Raw genomic sequence first — 17,708 nt, 5'->3', positions numbered from 1 at the left:
GAAAAAATTTTAAATGAAGGCCATATATTTACTCTAATTTAAGTCTTTCTTACTTTTTATATGACCAGTTTGGCTTCTGAGCTTTTGCCATTCATTACAGGTGATTGCATGCCATAACATTCAAATTCAAATTGTCAAATGACCAGATTAAATGGTAAAATTTATCCCAGATTTATCATGGGTATAAAATTGAAAAATTAGATGAACAATCTTGTAAGAAACTTCATCACATAATTTTTGCACACACTCTATATACATAGTCAAATTCAATTGTACTTAAGTTCAACATACATTATCCAATTCCAGCTATATAACTTTTGACTTATATTTTTATCAGTATAAATTTTCTCTACTAGAGATTTCATTTTGTGCTATAGTGTACTATTGTTTGAGGTGTGAACCCAAAGCACTTAAGATTAAACAGTAATTAGAATGATTCACACTATTCTCAGAAAATTAATATGAATTTGTGGGTTTTCTTTGTTCTTAAAACATACCTGTTATTTTTACTCCTTCCTGTGTTTCAGCTGGTGCACCAACACCAAACTCATTTTCTCCAGAGACTCTGAAGTAGTAGATCGCCCCTTCTTGTAAGTTGGTAACTTTGTAGGAGAGGCGATTACAGTTGTTGGTTACAGAGACCCACGCTTTCTTACTGGCCTCACGTTTTTCTATGTGGTAATTCTTCACAGGTGCTCCACCATCGTTTTCAGGAACATCCCAGGATAACACAGCAGACTCCTTGGTGACATCATGTACAGAAATATTGGCTGGAGGACCAGGAGAATCTAAAACTTTGACAACTAAGGTCAGTGAAGCAACATTCAAATGATTCTGAATTGTTAATGTGTATTTTCCAGAATCATTTCGGTTGGCATTTTCAATAGTAAGTGATGTACGAGAGTCTGTAGAATCAATATAAGCTCTAGTGCGGAGGTCAGTGTCTGGTTTACTCCATGAGACACTGGGTACCGGTCTTCCTCGGAAAGGCACAGTCATGGTGAATGAGGCACCAGCCTTGACAATCAAGGTCTTCTTCATTTCAGTGTCAAGGTCAAATACAGGTTCTTCTTCTCTTTCCTTTGCAATCTGGGGATCAGAACTATCACTGGGATCACTAGCACCCATCTTATTGACAGATCTTACTCTAAAAACATATTCTGCTCCTGTCGTTAGTCCATTTATTGTATATTCTGTGCCTCTTAAGCTCTGAATGGCAGTTGTCCAGTCAGTTTCATCAGATGTTTTGTATTCTACAGTGTATCCAATTATTGGGGCCCCACCATCAAATAGGGGCTTAACCCAGCTAATAGTTATATTTGTCTTGCCCGAGTCTACAACTTTTGGTTTGGATGGAGGAGATGGTAAGAACACGGGATCTTCTGCCCGAATTAAGGGAGAGGTTTCACTTGGAAGGCTTAGGCCAGCAGCATTTTCTGCAAAAACCCGATACTCATATTCACATCCTTCCCGGAGTCCTGTTGATTTCACTCTCAAATCATAAACTGGTTTTTTGTTTACACGCACCCATCGTAGGCCGTTTTTCTCTCGCCTTTCAATTATATATCCAGAGATCTCACTGCCTCCATCACTCTCAGGTCTCGACCAGCAAAGTGTCATGAACTCTTTGGTCACAGATGTAATTTCCAAAGATGTGGGAGGACTTGGAACTGTAAATGGATCTAGTGCCTTTACAGCCACACTCTCTAGGGGCTCACCAACACCATATTTATTAACACCTGTTACTCTAAAGATGTACTCATTGCCTTTGAGTAATTTGGTTATTTTACAGGATGTTGTCCTTAACTCCCCTTCACATATTGTCCATGCAAGGCGGCTTGTTTCACGTTTTTCTACAATGTAATAGTCAATACTCGCACCGCCATCTTCTTGGGGAGGTCCCCAGGAAAGAGAGCATTTCTCAGAGGTGAGGCCATTTATCTCAAGTGGTCCTGCTGGTGGGCCAGGCTTATCAAGTACCTTGCAATTAACTGCCATAGAACGAGTTCCTGCAACATTCTTCAGTGTTAGTACGTACTGCCCAGTGTCTCGTCTGACACAGTCTTTGACTGTTAACAAAGTATTGTAGTCCGTTGAGACAATTTCTGTTCTTGCCCTTTCTTCAATTTCCACACCATCCTTGGCCCAGGAAACTACCGGTAGAGGTCGCCCTGCAATGTCTGCATTTATCTTAAGGACCTCTCCAGCTTTGACAACAATAACATCTCGGAACTTGACATCCATCATAATTCTTGGAGCCTCAACATCGTCTTTAACTGTAATAGGTCCAGTGGATTCAGATGGTTCACTGACTGAGTCAGCAGCATTCCTTGCAAAAACCCGGAATTCATAACGCTGATCTTCAGTAAGTTCAGTTACTTCAAAGTATGTTTCTTGTACGTTAGTAAAATTGCATTTCAGCCACCGGCCATCTGGTAGTTCTCTACGTTCAATAATGTATCCTGTGATTTTAGCTCCACCATCATAACGTGGTTTAGACCATTTAAGTGACACTGATTTTCTTGTGATATTTGTGACTTCAGGTTGTCCAGGAGGGTCACAGGGATCTCGTGCAGGGACTGGTTCACAAGCTTTACTGCATTTACCAATTCCAGCAATATTCACAGCATATACCCGATACTCATACATCAGTCCTTCATCAAGACCAGAGACTTTCATTTGAGTATTGGGGATGAGAATTTTATTTGCTTTTGACCAAAGAATGCTGCTTCTTTCTTTATACTCAAGGTGATAGCCAATTACTTGGCTTCCTCCATCATTAACTGGTATTTGCCAGCTGACAATCATGGTAGATTTTGTGGCATGCACTACTTTAGGCGTACCAGGAGGCCCTGGGGGGCTGAATGGATACTCTGCAACAACAGCTGAAGATTCAGTGTAGGAGCTCTTTCCATAGCGGTTTTCTGCACAAACACGGAACTGATACTCACTCCCTGTTGTCAGACGTACTATTTTAATGGATGTTCTTGCAACTGCTTGTGAAACTACATGCCATGTTGTAGAAGTGGTTTCTCTCTTTTCAACGATGTAATTGCTAATTTGGCAGCCACCATCATATTCTGGAGGATTCCAAGAAATAGTTATATTGTCACAACTAACCTCATCAATACGTATAGGTCCTGGAGGCCCTGGTTTGTCAAGGACGATTACTGTAATAGGAACTGTTATGGATCCAGCACTGTTTGAAACACATAATTCATAAGTTCCAACATCTTCCTTTGAAGCTTCCTTAATAGACAGTGATGTTACAGTCTTTGAAGAAGAAATATTGACTCTAGTTGTCTCTTTAAGAATCTGACCATCTTTTTTCCAGCTTACAGTAGCTTGAGGTCTTCCTTTGAATGGAACATCAATCTTAAGTTGGTCTCTAGCCTTTACATGGAAAGTATTGAAAGGAAGCTCAACTGAAGGCTCTATTTCAATATCCCTTGCAATTACGGGCACTCCAAGTTGTCTTGGATCACTTCTTCCTTTTTCATTAACAGCAGCTACCCTGAAGACATACTCTTCTCCTGTAGTTAGGCCAGATATAGTTGCTTCTAGAGTCTTAACCTGTGTGCAAGTGCTCCATTTCTCACTTCCTTTAGTCTGCATTTCAACTACATAACCAGTAATTTTGCTGCCACCGTCACTTTCTGGTTTTTCCCACTTAATTGTAGCTGTGCTACGGGTCACATCAACAAGAGTTACTCTCCCAGGTGGGAGGGGTGGTTCAGAAGCTTTGATGGGTTCAGTTGTTTCAGCTGGCAAACCAATTCCATATTCATTGGAAGCCAAGACTCGGAAGTAGTAAGAACATCCTTCTTGTAGATTTTCGATTTTAAAAGTGACCTTAGTGCAATTGTTTGTCACAGTAGCATATGCTTTTCTTGTAGCTTCTCGTTTTTCAATGATGTAGTTTGTAATCTTAGCTCCTCCATCAATAAGTGGTGGTTCCCAAGACAATGTCACTGAGTCTTTCTTCACTTCTCTTACAGTCAAATTCACTGGGGCACTTGGTGAGTCAAGAACTCTGACATTAACAAAAGCTGTTTTGGAGCCACTGTTATTTTCTAGTGTCAGATTATACCGACCACTGTCAAATCTGGTAACATTATCAATTACCAACATTGTATATGAGCTGGTCACCTCAATCTGGGCCCTCTCAGTGAGAATCGCGTCAGCCTTTTCCCATTTAACTTCAGGTTCGGGTCGACCTTTGATAGTGACAAATAAGCGTAAAGTAGTACTTGCACGCAGAATCACCACCTTTCTGAGATCAGCATCAAGTTCTATTTCTGGTGGTTCTAGCCGATCCTGAGCAACAACTGAACCAGGTATAGTTGCAGGTTCACCTACACCTTCAGAGTTGATGGCACAAATACGGAAATTATATTCAGTATTTTCTTTAAGCTCCGTCACTGTGAACTGCCTTCCTTGTAATCCTGTTGGTGGAGTGCAAGTTGTCCACTCATCAGCAGTGGCTTCTTTGACTTCAATGACATAGCCCTTAACAGGTGCACCACCATCGTAAATTGGCTTATTCCATGCCAGGGAGACAGAGGATCTGGAAGTGTCTGTCACTTTTGGATTACTTGGTGGACCTGGTGGATACAAAGCATCACACGCACGATAGAAAACAGATGGCTCACTAGGTTCACCCACACCAGCTGCATTTTCAGCAGCAACTCTGAATTCATAGGAATGACCTTCGGTAAGGCCAGTGACCCTCAATCGGAGGTCTGTTAGTGTTTTCTTGTTGCACTTGATCCATCTGATGCCTTCTTTATCTCGTTTTTCAAGAATGTAACCCTCAATTTCAGCACCTCCATCATCCTCTGGGCGTGCCCATGTTACTACCATAGAATCTTTGGTGATTGCTGAGACTTCAGGTGGTGAAGGAGGTCCTGGTGGTTTATAAGGATTACAGGCTATAACAGGCTCAGATTCCAAGGGCTCTCCAATGCCATATTTATTCACGGCCATGACACGGAAAATGTACTCATTACCAGGAAGAAGTTTAGTGACTTTGTAGTTAAGGGCCTGTACCTCAGTTGAAACCTGGGTCCAGGAAAGTCTGCTTGTCTCTCTCTTTTCAATGATGTAGTGTGAAATATTAGCACCACCATCTTGTAAAGGTGGGTTCCATGCCAAGTAACATTTTTCAGCAGTAACCCCAGAAACTTTGAGAGGCCCTTCAGGAGGCCCAGGCCTGTCAAGTACCTTTACAGTGATTGGTATAGACTTTGTACCACCAACATTGCTCAGTTTCAGAATGTATTGTCCTCCATCAGTACGTATACAGTCTTTGACAACAAGAGTTGTTTTCTGAATAGTGGATTTGATTTCCATCCTAGCAGCTGTTTCTTCAAGCTCTTTTCCATCTTTTAACCAAACAACATCAGGTATAGGTTTGCCACGGATATCAGCTTCAAGGACAAAGGTCTCTCCTGCGTGAACAACGATGACGTCTCTATATTTTGGATCCAATGAGGCGTTTGGTGCATCAATTTCATCTCTTGCAGTAATGGCACCACTGCTTTCAGATGGTTCACTGAAGTTGCCAGCTGCATTTCTTGCAATTACTCTAAATTCATATCGTTGGTCTTCTACAAGTCCACTCACTGTGAATTCAGTTTCTAATACATTGGTAAAGCTGGCTTTCATCCAACGGCCATCAGGTAGATCTTTCTTTTCTACAATATAACCTGTGATTTTGCTACCACCATCATAGGCAGGTTTCTTCCATGTCAGTGTGACACTGTTTCTTGTAATAACAATGGCTTCAGGGCGACCAGGTGGGTCACATGGATCACGAGCAACAAAGCATTCCGACACTTTGCTAGGCTTGCCAATGCCAACAATATTTTCAGCAGAAACTTTGAACTCGTACTCAAGGCCTTCATCAAGCCCAGTAGTTTTGAATTTGGTATCTTGAATGGGAGTCTTATTTAATTTGACCCATAAAATGCTGTTCTTTTCTTTCTGTTCAAGATGGTAGCCAATAACTTTGCTCCCTCCATCATTAACTGGCTCATGCCATTGAACAAGCATTTGATCTTTTGAGATTGATGTCACAAAAGGAGTTCCAGGTGGTCCAGGTACTTTAAATGGATACTGCACAATAACTGGTTTAGAATCCAGAGGGGTACTTTTTCCATACCTGTTTTCTGCAAAAATTCTAAACTGGTACTCCGAGCCTGTTTTCAGTTTGCTTATTTTAATTGTTGTTCTTGCAACTGTTGCTGATACGATCTGCCAAGTGGTAGTGGTTGTATCTCGCTTCTCTACAATGTAGTTGCTTATTTGGCAGCCACCAGTATAGGCTGGAGGTTCCCAAGATATGACCACAAAGTCTGCACTAACTTCATCAAACCGAACTGGTCCAACTGGAGGGCCAGGCTTTTCCAAAATGATAATGCTGAGATTTTCTGTTGCCTCGCCTGCACTATTTGTTGCTGTTACGGTGTATTTTCCAAAGTCATCTTTGTTACTTTCTTTAATGTGCAAAATAGTTGAAGTAGCTGTTTCCTCAATATTTACTCTTGTTGTCTGTTTAAGAGGCTCACCATCTTTGACCCATGAAATTTTAGGTTTTGGTCGGCCAATAACTGGAATTTCGATTTTAAGATCTTCTCCAGCTTGGACAGTATATGTGTTAAATGGCAACTTAAGACTAGGCTGTATAGTCAAGTCCTTGGCTATGACAGGAACACCAAGCACTCTTGGATCGCTTTTTCCCTTCTCATTGAAAGCCTTGACTTGGAACTGGTACTCCTGTCCAGAGCTCAAACCAGTAACAACTGCATTACAGACTTTGGATTCAGCCACAACACTCCATTTTTCAGTTCCCTTAGACTGCATTTCAACAACATACCCCAGGATTCTGCTACCACCATCATGTTCAGGTTTCTCCCACATAAGTGATGCACTGGTCTGGGACACATCAGTGAGTGTAACTTTTCCTGGTGGGGAAGGAGGTTCAGCAGCTTTCACAGCATCAACGGTTTCCACTGGAACACCAACTCCAAATTCATTTTCAGCCATAACTCTAAAGTAATAAATGGCTCCTTCTGTAAGATTCTCAACTTTAAAGCTTGTTTTGCTGCATTTATTGCTCACATTAGCATATGCTTTTCTGGTTGACTCACGTTTGTCAATAACATAGTTCTTGACCTTTGCACCTCCATCAATGATGGGTGGTTCCCATACCAAGATAACAGAATCTTTTTTCACTTCTTTGACTGCCAAGTTCTGTGGTGGTCCTGGGGTATCAAGAACTTTCACAGTTACAAAAGCAGATTTAGATCCACTGCTGTTTTCCAGCTTGAGAATATATTTTCCAGCATCATTTCTATCACAGTTATCTATTGATAGATGGGTATAATTTACTCCCTTTTCAATTTGAACCTTATCTGTGAATTCACCTTCCTCTCGAGACCAAGTGATCTCAGGTGTTGGACGGCCTTTGAATGGAATGTGAATTCTAGCAGATCCACCAGCTCTTACAACAATCCCTTTCCTTAATTCAGAATCAAGGTCAAGTTCAGGTGCTTCAAGTTTATCTTCTGGTTTCTCAGTACCAGGAACTGATGTAGCCTCACCTAAACCAACTTTATTGAGGGCACAGACTCGTATTTTATACTCTTGGTGTTCAATGAGTTTTGAAATTTCAAATCGAGTGACTTTCAGGCCAGTTGGTGGAGTAACTATTTGCCATTCTTCTTCGTCTGCTTTACAGATTTCTACTACATATCCTAGGATCTCACTGCCACCATCATAGATGGGTTTACCCCAGGCAACTGTAATTGAATTTTTAGTGGTGTCTACAGTGTGCGCATTGGTGGGCGGGCCAGGTTTAAACACAGGATCACAAGCCTTATAATAAACTGTCGCTGGACTTGGTTCCCCAACCCCAGCAGCATTTTCTGCAGAGACTCGGAATTCATATTCATGATCTTCTGTTAATCCTGTAACTCTTAGACGCAAGTCTGTAATTCGGCGTTTATTACATTTTATCCACCTAATGCCACTCCTGTCTCTTTTCTCTACAATGTAACCTATAATCTCACTTCCACCATCACTATCTGGACGGTTCCAACAGACAGTCATGGAGTCCTTGGCAATGTTCGTGACTTCCACGCTTTTTGGTGGTCCAGGAAGCACGAAAGGGTTTTTCATCAGTACTGGTGCAGATTCCAAAGGCTCTCCAACACCGTATTTGTTGACAGCCATTATACGGAAAATATATTCATTGCCTTCTAAGAGTTTGGTTACTTTCAGAGAGTTGGTCACAACTTGTGAAGCAACAACAGTCCAGGCAAGTCGGCTTGTTTCTCTCTTTTCAACAACATAGTGAGAAATGTCACTGCCACCATCTTGTAGTGGTGGAGACCATGTTAAAGTGCATTTTTCAGAAGTGACTCCGGTAACCTGGACTGGCCCTTCTGGAGGTCCTGGTCTATCTAATACTTTCACATTTACTGGGAATGACTTAGAACCTGCGACATTGGAAGCTCTTAAAATATACTGTCCACCATCAATTCTAATAGCATCTTTTATAACAAGTAAAGCCTTGAAATCTGTGTTTTTTATTTCACATCTAGCAGATTCTTCAACTTCTTTATCTCCTCTTAACCACTCAATGGTAGGCAGGGGCTTTCCATGGACATCAGCCTCAAGCCTGAATGTTTCTCCAGCATTTACCACAATTGTGTCTCTGAATTTTGGATCCATTGAAATTCTTGGGAGTTCAACCTCATCCTTGGCAGTTATCGGTCCAGTACTGTCAGAGGGTTTACTTATTGTACCAGCTGCATTCTTTGCAATGACTCTGAATTCATATCTTTGATCTTCAGTAAGACCTGACACAGTAAATTGAGTTTCAATGACATTTGTGAAACTGGCTTTCATCCAACGACCCTCAGGCAAATCACGTTTCTCTACAATGTAACCCGTAATCATACTTCCACCATCATATGCGGGTTTGGTCCATTGTAAAGTGATCTCATTTCTTTTAACAATGATTGCTTCTGGAGTTCCTGGTGGGTCACAGGGATCTCTGGCTACATAGCATTCAGAATTCTTGCTTGCTTTGCCTACACCAACAATATTTTCAGCATAAACTCTGAATTCATATTCAATGCCTTCTTCAAGATTGACTGCTTTAAACTGGGTGTCGTGAATAATAGTTTTGTTGACTTTTGTCCACAAAATACTATTTCTTTCCTTTCTTTCAAGGTGGTAACCTATGACTGGGCTTCCACCGTTATTGATTGGTTCATGCCACTGTACAACCATGGAGTCTTTGGAAATGGCTGTGACAAATGGTGTGCCTGGAGGGCCTGGTTCTTTGTAGGGATATTGAGCTACAATTGGATCAGACTCCAAGGCAAAGCTTTGTCCATATCTGTTTTCAGCAAATATTCTGAATTGGTATTCTGTACCAGTTTTCAGTTTGGTTACTTTGAGTGTAGTTCTGGCAACAGTTGCAGAAACAACATCCCATACGGTGGTGGTTGTATCTCTTTTATGAACAATGTAGTTGGTGATCTGGCAACCCCCAGTATATAATGGAGGGTTCCAAGATAATGTAATACTTTCAGCACTGACTTCATCAAATTTAACAGGTCCTTTTGGAGGATCAGGTTTATCTAGAGTTATAATTTCAATGGATGCTGTTTTCTGACCAACAATATTAGCAACTGTGATTTCATAATGTCCACCATCATCCTTATGAGCTTCTTTAATACTGAGTATGGTGAGGTCAAGTGAATCAGTAACATTGATTCTTGTAGTCTGCTTCAGTGGAACACCATCTTTAGTCCATGTAATGGTTGGCTTAGGACGTCCAGAAATTGGCACTTCTATTTTCAAATCTTGTCCAACCTGTACACTATAATTGTTGAATGCAGGTCTTACATCTGGCTCAATGACCAGATCTTTGGCAACTATTGGAACTGCAAGGGACCTAGGATCACTTCTCCCCTTTTCATTTACAGCAACAACTCTAAAAAGATATTCTTCTCCTTGTGTTAGGTTGGTAATTACTGCTTCAAGGGACTTCACTCGAGCACACTCTGACCATTTCTCACTTTGTTTAGCTTGCATTTCCACAATATACTGAATGATTTTACTGCCACCATCATGTTCAGGCTTTGTCCAACTCAAGGAGACACTGTTTCTGGTGACATCATTCACAGTTATTTTTCCTGGAGGTTGTGGGACTTCTGCAACCTTAATTGGATCAGCAGTGCGGGCAGGAAGGCCAATACCATACTCATTTTCAGCTGTGACTCTAAAGTAATAACTGCAACCTTCTTGGAGTTGATCGATTTTCCAAGAATTCTTATGGCAATTTGTTACAACTGCAGCATATGATTTTCTTGTGGCTTCACGTTTCTCAACAATGTAATTTTTGATTTTGGATCCACCATCCAACAAAGGAGGTTCCCATGTAATTGATACTGAGTCTTTAGTGATTTCTGTGACTTTCAGGTTAACAGGTGGACTTGGTGTGTCCAGGACTCTCACAGTAACAAAGGCAGACTTTGTTCCACTGCTGTTTTCTAAGGTGAGAGTATATTTTCCACTATCATATCGGTTGACATTATCAAGAACAAGAGAGGTGAAACTGCTAGTGACATCAATTATAGCTGCATCTCGGATTTCACCATCCATCTTTCCCCATTTCACTTCTGGTGTAGGACGACCTTTAATAGGAACAAATAACCTTAAAGAGCCACCTGCTCTTATATTTATAATCTTCCTTAGTTCTAGGTCAAGATCAATGTCTGGAGCTTCCAGTTTTTCTTCAACTATAACAGGTCCAGGGACATCAGCATGTTCTCCAACTCCAGCTTTATTAACAGCACAGATACGGAAGTTGTACTCGTGCTTTTCCAACAGCTTCTCTACTTCTAAGTTTGTTTTATTGATCCCAGTTGGTGGAGTGCACATTGTCCATTCACCAATGCTCACATCACATTTTTCAACAATGTATCCTTGAATTTCACAGCCACCATCATATATTGGTTTGCTCCAAGAAAGGAAGACAGAAGATCTGGTAATATCTGTGACTTTGGGATTGTTTGGAGGTCCTGGTTTATAAATAGGATCACAAGCCTTTTGGTAAGCGGAAGGTGGGCTTGGTTCACTAAGTCCAGCAGCATTCTCAGCTGACACTCTGAATTCATAACTGTGATTTTCTATGAGTCCGGTTACCCTCAAGCGCAATTCCCCAATCAAACGTTTGTGGCATCTTGTCCATCGAATGCCCTCTTTATCCCGTTTTTCAAGAACATATCCAAGAATTTCACTGCCACCATCAGATGCTGGCCTTTCCCATACAACAATCATTGAGTCCTTTGTCACTGTCGTGATTTCTGGAGCCTTTGGTGCATCTGGTACTACAAATGGATTCTTAGCAATTACTGGCTCAGATTCAAGAGGTTCGCCAACACCATATTTGTTTACAGCCATTATACGAAACATATATTCATTGCCTTCAAGAAGCTTAGTCACCTTGCAGCTGAGAGTTTGCACATTGGCATCAACCACAGTCCAAACTAAGCGGCTGGTTTCTCTTCTTTCCACAATATAATTTATGATATCACTCCCACCATCCTGTAGTGGGGGTTTCCAAGCCAGTGTGCATTTTTCTGCTGTAACTCCTGTTATAACAACAGGTCCTTCAGGTGGCCCTGGTTTATCTAGAACTTTGACATTTACAGTAACTGATCTCTCTCCTGCAACATTTTTGGCCTTCAATATGTAATTTCCACTGTCAACACGTACTGCATCCTTTACACTGAGACTGGTGGCAAAGTCAGTGCTCTTTATTTCTAATCGAGCTGTATTTGATAGTTCCTGATCACCTTTTATCCACTGAGTAGTTGGTATTGGTTTGCCATGAATATCTGCATCAATCTTGAAAAATTCACCAGCATGGACCACAATTGTTTCTTTGTATTTGGGATCCATACTTATTCGTGGTGGATCTACCTCATCTCTTGCTGTTATTGCTCCTGTGCTTTCTGATGGCTCGCTCAACACTCCTGCAGCATTTCGGGCTATAACTCGGAACTCATATCTATTATCTTCAACTAGGCCAGTTACTTCAAATTGAGTGTCAATGACATTTGTAAAACTAGCTTTCATCCAACGGCCCTCAGGCAGTTCTTTCTTCTCAACAATATAACCAGTGATTTTGCTTCCACCATCATAAGTAGGTTTCTTCCACTGAAGGGTCACAGAATTCCGTGTGACAATGATCGCCTCTGGCCGCCCTGGTGGATCACATGGGTCACGAGCTACGTAGCATTCTGACACTTTACTTGGCTTGCCAATGCCCACGATGTTCTCTGCGGAGACTCTAAATTCATATTCAATGCCTTCCTCGAGGCCAGTTGTTTTAAACTTGGTCTGAGGAATAGGTGTTTTATTCAACTTAACCCAGAGGATACTATTTCTTTCCTTGCGTTCTAGATGATAGCCAATGACTTTGCTACCTCCATCACTGACTGGCTCGTTCCATCGTACTTCCATGCTGTCCTTGGAGGAGAGTGTTACGTATGGTGTGCCAGGAGGACCAGGAACTTTGAATGGATACTGGGCTACAATAGGCTCTGAATTGAGGTAGGTGCTCTTTCCATATCTGTTTTCAGCTGCAATCCTAAACTGATATTCACATCCAGTCTTTAATCTGCAAGCTTTTATTGTTGTCCTCGCAACAGTAGCTGACACAATTTGCCAGGTGGTTGTGGAAGTGTCCCGTTTTTCTACAATGTAATTATTGATAGAACTTCCACCGTCATACTTAGGTGGGCCCCAGGAAAGAGTAATACTATCAGCTGTCACTTCCTCTATTTTAACTGGTCCAGTTGGAGGCCCTGGTTTGTCAAGAACAATAACACTAAGAATTTCAGTAGCTTCACCAGCTGAGTTAGTCAGTTTAACTGTGTAATGTCCGACATCTTCTCGGCAGGCTTCCTTTATTGTCAATAATGAATTATTTTCTGTGCTCTCTGCATTTACTCTAGTTGTCTGCTTCAGTGGTACCTCGTCTTTCAGCCAGGTTACAGCTGGTGTAGGGCGTCCAATGAATGGAACATCAACTTTTAGGTCTTCACCTGCCAGTACGGTGAAAGTATTGAAGAGGAGTTTGAAGGCTGGTGGAATTACGAGATCTTTGGCAATTACTGGCACACTCAGTTGTCTAGGATCACTGATGCCCTTTTCATTCTGAGCTGAAACACGGAAGGAGTATTCTTCACCCTGAATTAATCCAGTTATAGTGGCTTCGGTGACTTTGACTGTGGCACATGTGACCCATTTGTCACTGCCTTTGCTTTGCATTTCTACAATATAGCCTAGAATTCGGCTGCCTCCATCATGCTCTGGTTTCTCCCAAGAAAGCGACACGCTGTTTCTTGTGACATCCACCAAAGTTATTTTTCCTGGAGGAAGAGGTCGTTCTGATGCTTTCACAGATTCTGCAGTCTCAGCAGGCAGCCCGATGCCGTATTCATTTTCAGCAAGAACCCTAAAATAGTAACTACAGCCTTCTTGAAGCTGGTCTACCTTCCAGGAAGTCTTGTGGCAATTCGTTGCAACAGTCGAATATGCTTTTCTTGTGGATTCCCGCTTTTCAACAATATAGTTCTTTATTTTTGAACCTCCATCAAGGAGAGGAGGATCCCATGTCAATGTGACAGATGTCTTAGTGACCTCCTTTACCTTCAGATCCTGCGGAGGACCTGGTGTATCTAGTACTCTAACATTGACAAATGCAGATTTGCTGCCTGAGCTGTTTTCTACAGTTAGTATGTATTTGCCACTATCGAACCTGCTTACATTTCCAATAATAAGCAGGGTGTAAGAGCTTGTGGATTCAATACTGGCTTTATCTAAAGATTCTCCATGTTCCCGGCTCCACTTCACCTCAGGCGCAGGCCTTCCTTTGATCGGAACAAAAAGCCTCAGGGTACAACAAGCTCTTATAGTAACAACTTTGCGCAGGTCAGCGTCCAGTTCAATCTCTGGAGGCAGCAACCTGTCTTCAGCCTTTGGAGTTCCAGGAACAAGTGCAGGTTCCCCAATTCCTTCAGAATTCATGGCATAGATGCGGATTTTATATTCCTGATTCTCTATGAGGTTGGTGATGGTGTAAGAAGTTGCCTTGAGCCCAGCTGGTGGAGTGACAATCTGCCATTCATCTTCCTCTGGAAGGGCAATCTCAACCATATACCCAGTGATTTCTGAACCACCATCATAGATAGGTTTATTCCAAGCAATTGAAATGGATGATCTGCTTGAATCTAGAACACGTGGGTTGCCTGGTGGTCCGGGTTTAAACACAGCGTCACAAGCCTTATAAAATGGACTGGCAGCACTTGGTGCACTGATTCCAGCAGCATTCTCGGCCATAATCCTGAACTCATACTCATGTCCTTCTGTCAGTCCAGACACTTTAAATCTTAAATCAGTAACAGTTTTTTTGTTGCATTTCACCCAGCGTTGCCCAGCTTTATCACGCCGTTCCACAATATAATTGATGATTTCACTTCCACCATCAGAGTCAGGATGTCCCCAGCAGACAACCATCGAATCTTTAGTAATGGTTGTGACTTCAGGGTTTTTGGGTGGATCAGGGGGTCCATAAGGATCTACTGCAAGCACAGGCTCTGATTCCAGTGGCTCTCCAACTCCGTATTTATTTACTGCCATGACGCGGAATATATATTCATTGCCTTTCAAAAGTTTAGTGACCTTTAGTTTTGTTACTTGGACTTCTGTGGCTACATTTGTCCATGCCAATCTGCTGGTTTCACGTTTCTGAACTACATAATGGTCAATTTTGGCACCTCCATCGTCCAGTGGAGGCAACCAGGACAATACACATTTTTCTGATGTCACCTCGGATATAGCTAAAGGTCCTTCAGGTGGGCCGGGTCTATCAAGAACTTTGACATTGAAAATGTGTTTGGCAAAACCCCCAGGATTAGTTGCTGTAAGGGTATAGGCGCCACCATCCCTTCTTGATGAATCCTTGTTTACCAAAGTAGTAGAGAAATCTGCAATTTTTATTTCTAATTTTCCTTTGCCTTCAAGCTCCTTTCCATTTTTGGTCCATTCCATTGTTGGAGGAGGGCGACCTGAAACATCAGCTTCCAGCTTGAATGTTTCACCTGCTTTTAGTATAATTGTGTCCTTAAATTTAATATCCACCATTATCCTTGGTGCTTCAATGTCATCCCTGCATGTGATAGCATCTGATGGCTCAGATGGTGGACTGATAGCACCAGCAGCATTTTTGGCAATCACACGGAATTCATACGCAGCATCTTCTGTCAGGCCACTGACTGTGAATTCATTCTCCAAAATGTTGCTGAAGTTGGCCTTCAGCCACCGTCCATTAGGAAGGTCTCTTTTTTCAACTATATAACTAGTAATTTTAAAGCCTCCAGTATATTCAGGCTTAGCCCATTTAAGTGTCACTGTGTGTCTAGTAATATTTAGAGGAACTGGTTTCCCAGGTGGATCAATGGGATCCAAAGCAAGCATAGGTTCAGATGGCTTGCTTGGCTTGCTTTTGCCTGCCATGTTTTCTGCGATCACTCGGAATTCATAAGCAATACCATCTGTAAGTCCACTTGATTTGAAAATGTTTCCTGGTACTAATGCTTTGCTCACATTCTGCCAGAGAATACCATTTCGTTCTTTTCTTTCAATGTGATATCCTAAAATGGGGCTTCCACCATCAGAGAGAGGTTCATTCCAGCTAATTGTCATTGAGTCCTTGGTAACCGCAGTTACCTGAGGGGTACCAGGAGGCCCAGGAACCTTAAATGGATAGTTGGCAACTATAGATGCTGATGTGATGCCTGGTCCAACTCCGTATCTATTTTGAGCTTTTACCCGGAATTGATATTCCACTCCAGTAGTAAGGCGGGTGGCTTTATAGGTCGTGCGTATGACAGTGCTCGCTAACTCAACCCATGTAGTACTGTCAGTCTGTCGCATTTCTACTACATAATTGCTTATTGGTACACCTCCATCATTCTCAGGTGGGTCCCAAGAGAAGGTTATAAAATCAGATGAAACTTCATCGAATTTGATTGGTCCAGTAGGTGGTCCTGGGATATCGTGGACTTGAATGGTGATGACATCACCAACCTCTCCTACAATGTTCCTTGCTGTTAATGGATAGGGCCCACTATCACTTCTTACACACTCATTGATATTTAAGATGGTTGAAGTTGCTGTATTTTCAATATTAACTCTCTGTGTCTGTTTAAGAATTTGATCTCCCTTTTTCCATGTAACTGTGGGCTTTGGTCGACCAAGCACTGGAATTTCAACTTTGATGTTGTCACCAGCTCTGGCAATGACTAGTTTCTGATAAATGCCACGGAGATCCAATTCTGGAAGCATTGTCTGCTCCTTGACGACGACAGGTCTGCTTTCTCTAGGGGCACTTCGCCCTGCACTGTTCACTGCCATCACTTGGAAGGTGTATTCTTCCCCTTCAGTTAGATTCTTCACAACGCATTCTAGCCCCTTCACGGTTGTGATGTGGGTCCACTGGTCAGAGCCTTTCCTTTGGGCTTCAATCACATAGCCAGTGATCTTACTGCCACCATCGTGTTTTGGTTTAGGCCACGCCAGGCTCACTGTGCTCTTAGTTATGTCCATAATGTTCAGGCTTTCTGGAGGTAAAGGTGCTTCAGAGGCTTTCACGGGCTCTGTTGTTTCTGTTGGCTCACCAATTCCATATTCATTCTCTGCCATCACTCTGAAGAAGTATTCACACCCTTCAGTTAAGCCAGTAACTTTGTATGTGCATTTATGGCACTTAGTGGTGGCTGTGGTATAAGATTTCCGTGTTGCTTCTCGTTTCTCCACGATATAGTTTGTTATACGTGAGCCCCCATCTACTAGAGGGAGGTCCCAGTGCAGGGTGACACTGTCCTTTGTGATGTCAGTAGGCCTCAGGTTAAGGACGGGTCCTGGTGTATCCAAGACTCTGACGTTAACAAAGCCACTTTTCTTCCCAGCAGGGTTTTCAATAGTCATCACAAATTTACCCGTGTCATATCTGTTACATTCTGGGATAATCAGAAGAGTGAATGATTCTGTGTTTTCAATGTTTGCTCGGGTTTTCAGGTTGATATCATCTTTGGTCCATGTCACTTCGGGAGCAGGACGACCTTTAATGGGCACAAATATTCTAATACTGAGTCCTGCTCTCACAACAAGAGTTCTTCGAAGCTCAGCATCTAGTTCGAAATCAGGAGCCATTTCCCTTTCTACAATTTCAACATCTGGAACCACTGCTGGCTCCCCAACACCTGCGTCATTGATGGCACTGATTCTAAAATTGTATTTTTCTTTAGTCTGAAGATCAGGGACAACAAACTCAGTGATTCTGAGGGCAGTTCCTGTTGTATCTTTTATCCAGGCCTCCTCTCCTACTTTTTGATGCTCTACAACATAACCAGTGATTTCGAGTCCCCCATCATAATGAGGCTTGCCCCATGCTAAAGAAGCAGATTTCTTTGTAGTATCAGTGACACGTGCATTTGAAGGTGGCCCTGGAGGATCTGAAAGGAAACCAAGATACAAAAACGTATATTAAGAGTTTGACTTTTGGATAACTTATAGAAAATATTCGCGCCCGCAAATGAGCTGTGTTGAAAAAGGTAAAT

General features: G+C 42.1%; 1 protein-coding gene across 1 annotated transcript in view; it reads right to left on the bottom strand.

Annotated features, from left to right (window-relative positions):
- Positions 1 to 17,708, bottom strand: part of LOC308559674 (titin-like) — a 269,782-nt gene that overhangs the window by 32,579 nt on the left and 219,495 nt on the right. The window contains 1 exon segment of the mRNA XM_081142718.1: positions 498 to 17,603. Coding sequence (XP_080998844.1) covers positions 498 to 17,603 — 17,106 coding nt within the window.

The sequence above is a fragment of the Miniopterus schreibersii genome, assembly GCF_964146895.1.
Source record: "Miniopterus schreibersii genome assembly, chromosome: 7".
NCBI lineage: Eukaryota > Metazoa > Chordata > Mammalia > Chiroptera > Miniopteridae > Miniopterus > Miniopterus schreibersii.
The sequence above is the reverse complement of the archived record's forward strand: the minus strand, read 5'-3'. Positions and strand labels throughout refer to the sequence as shown.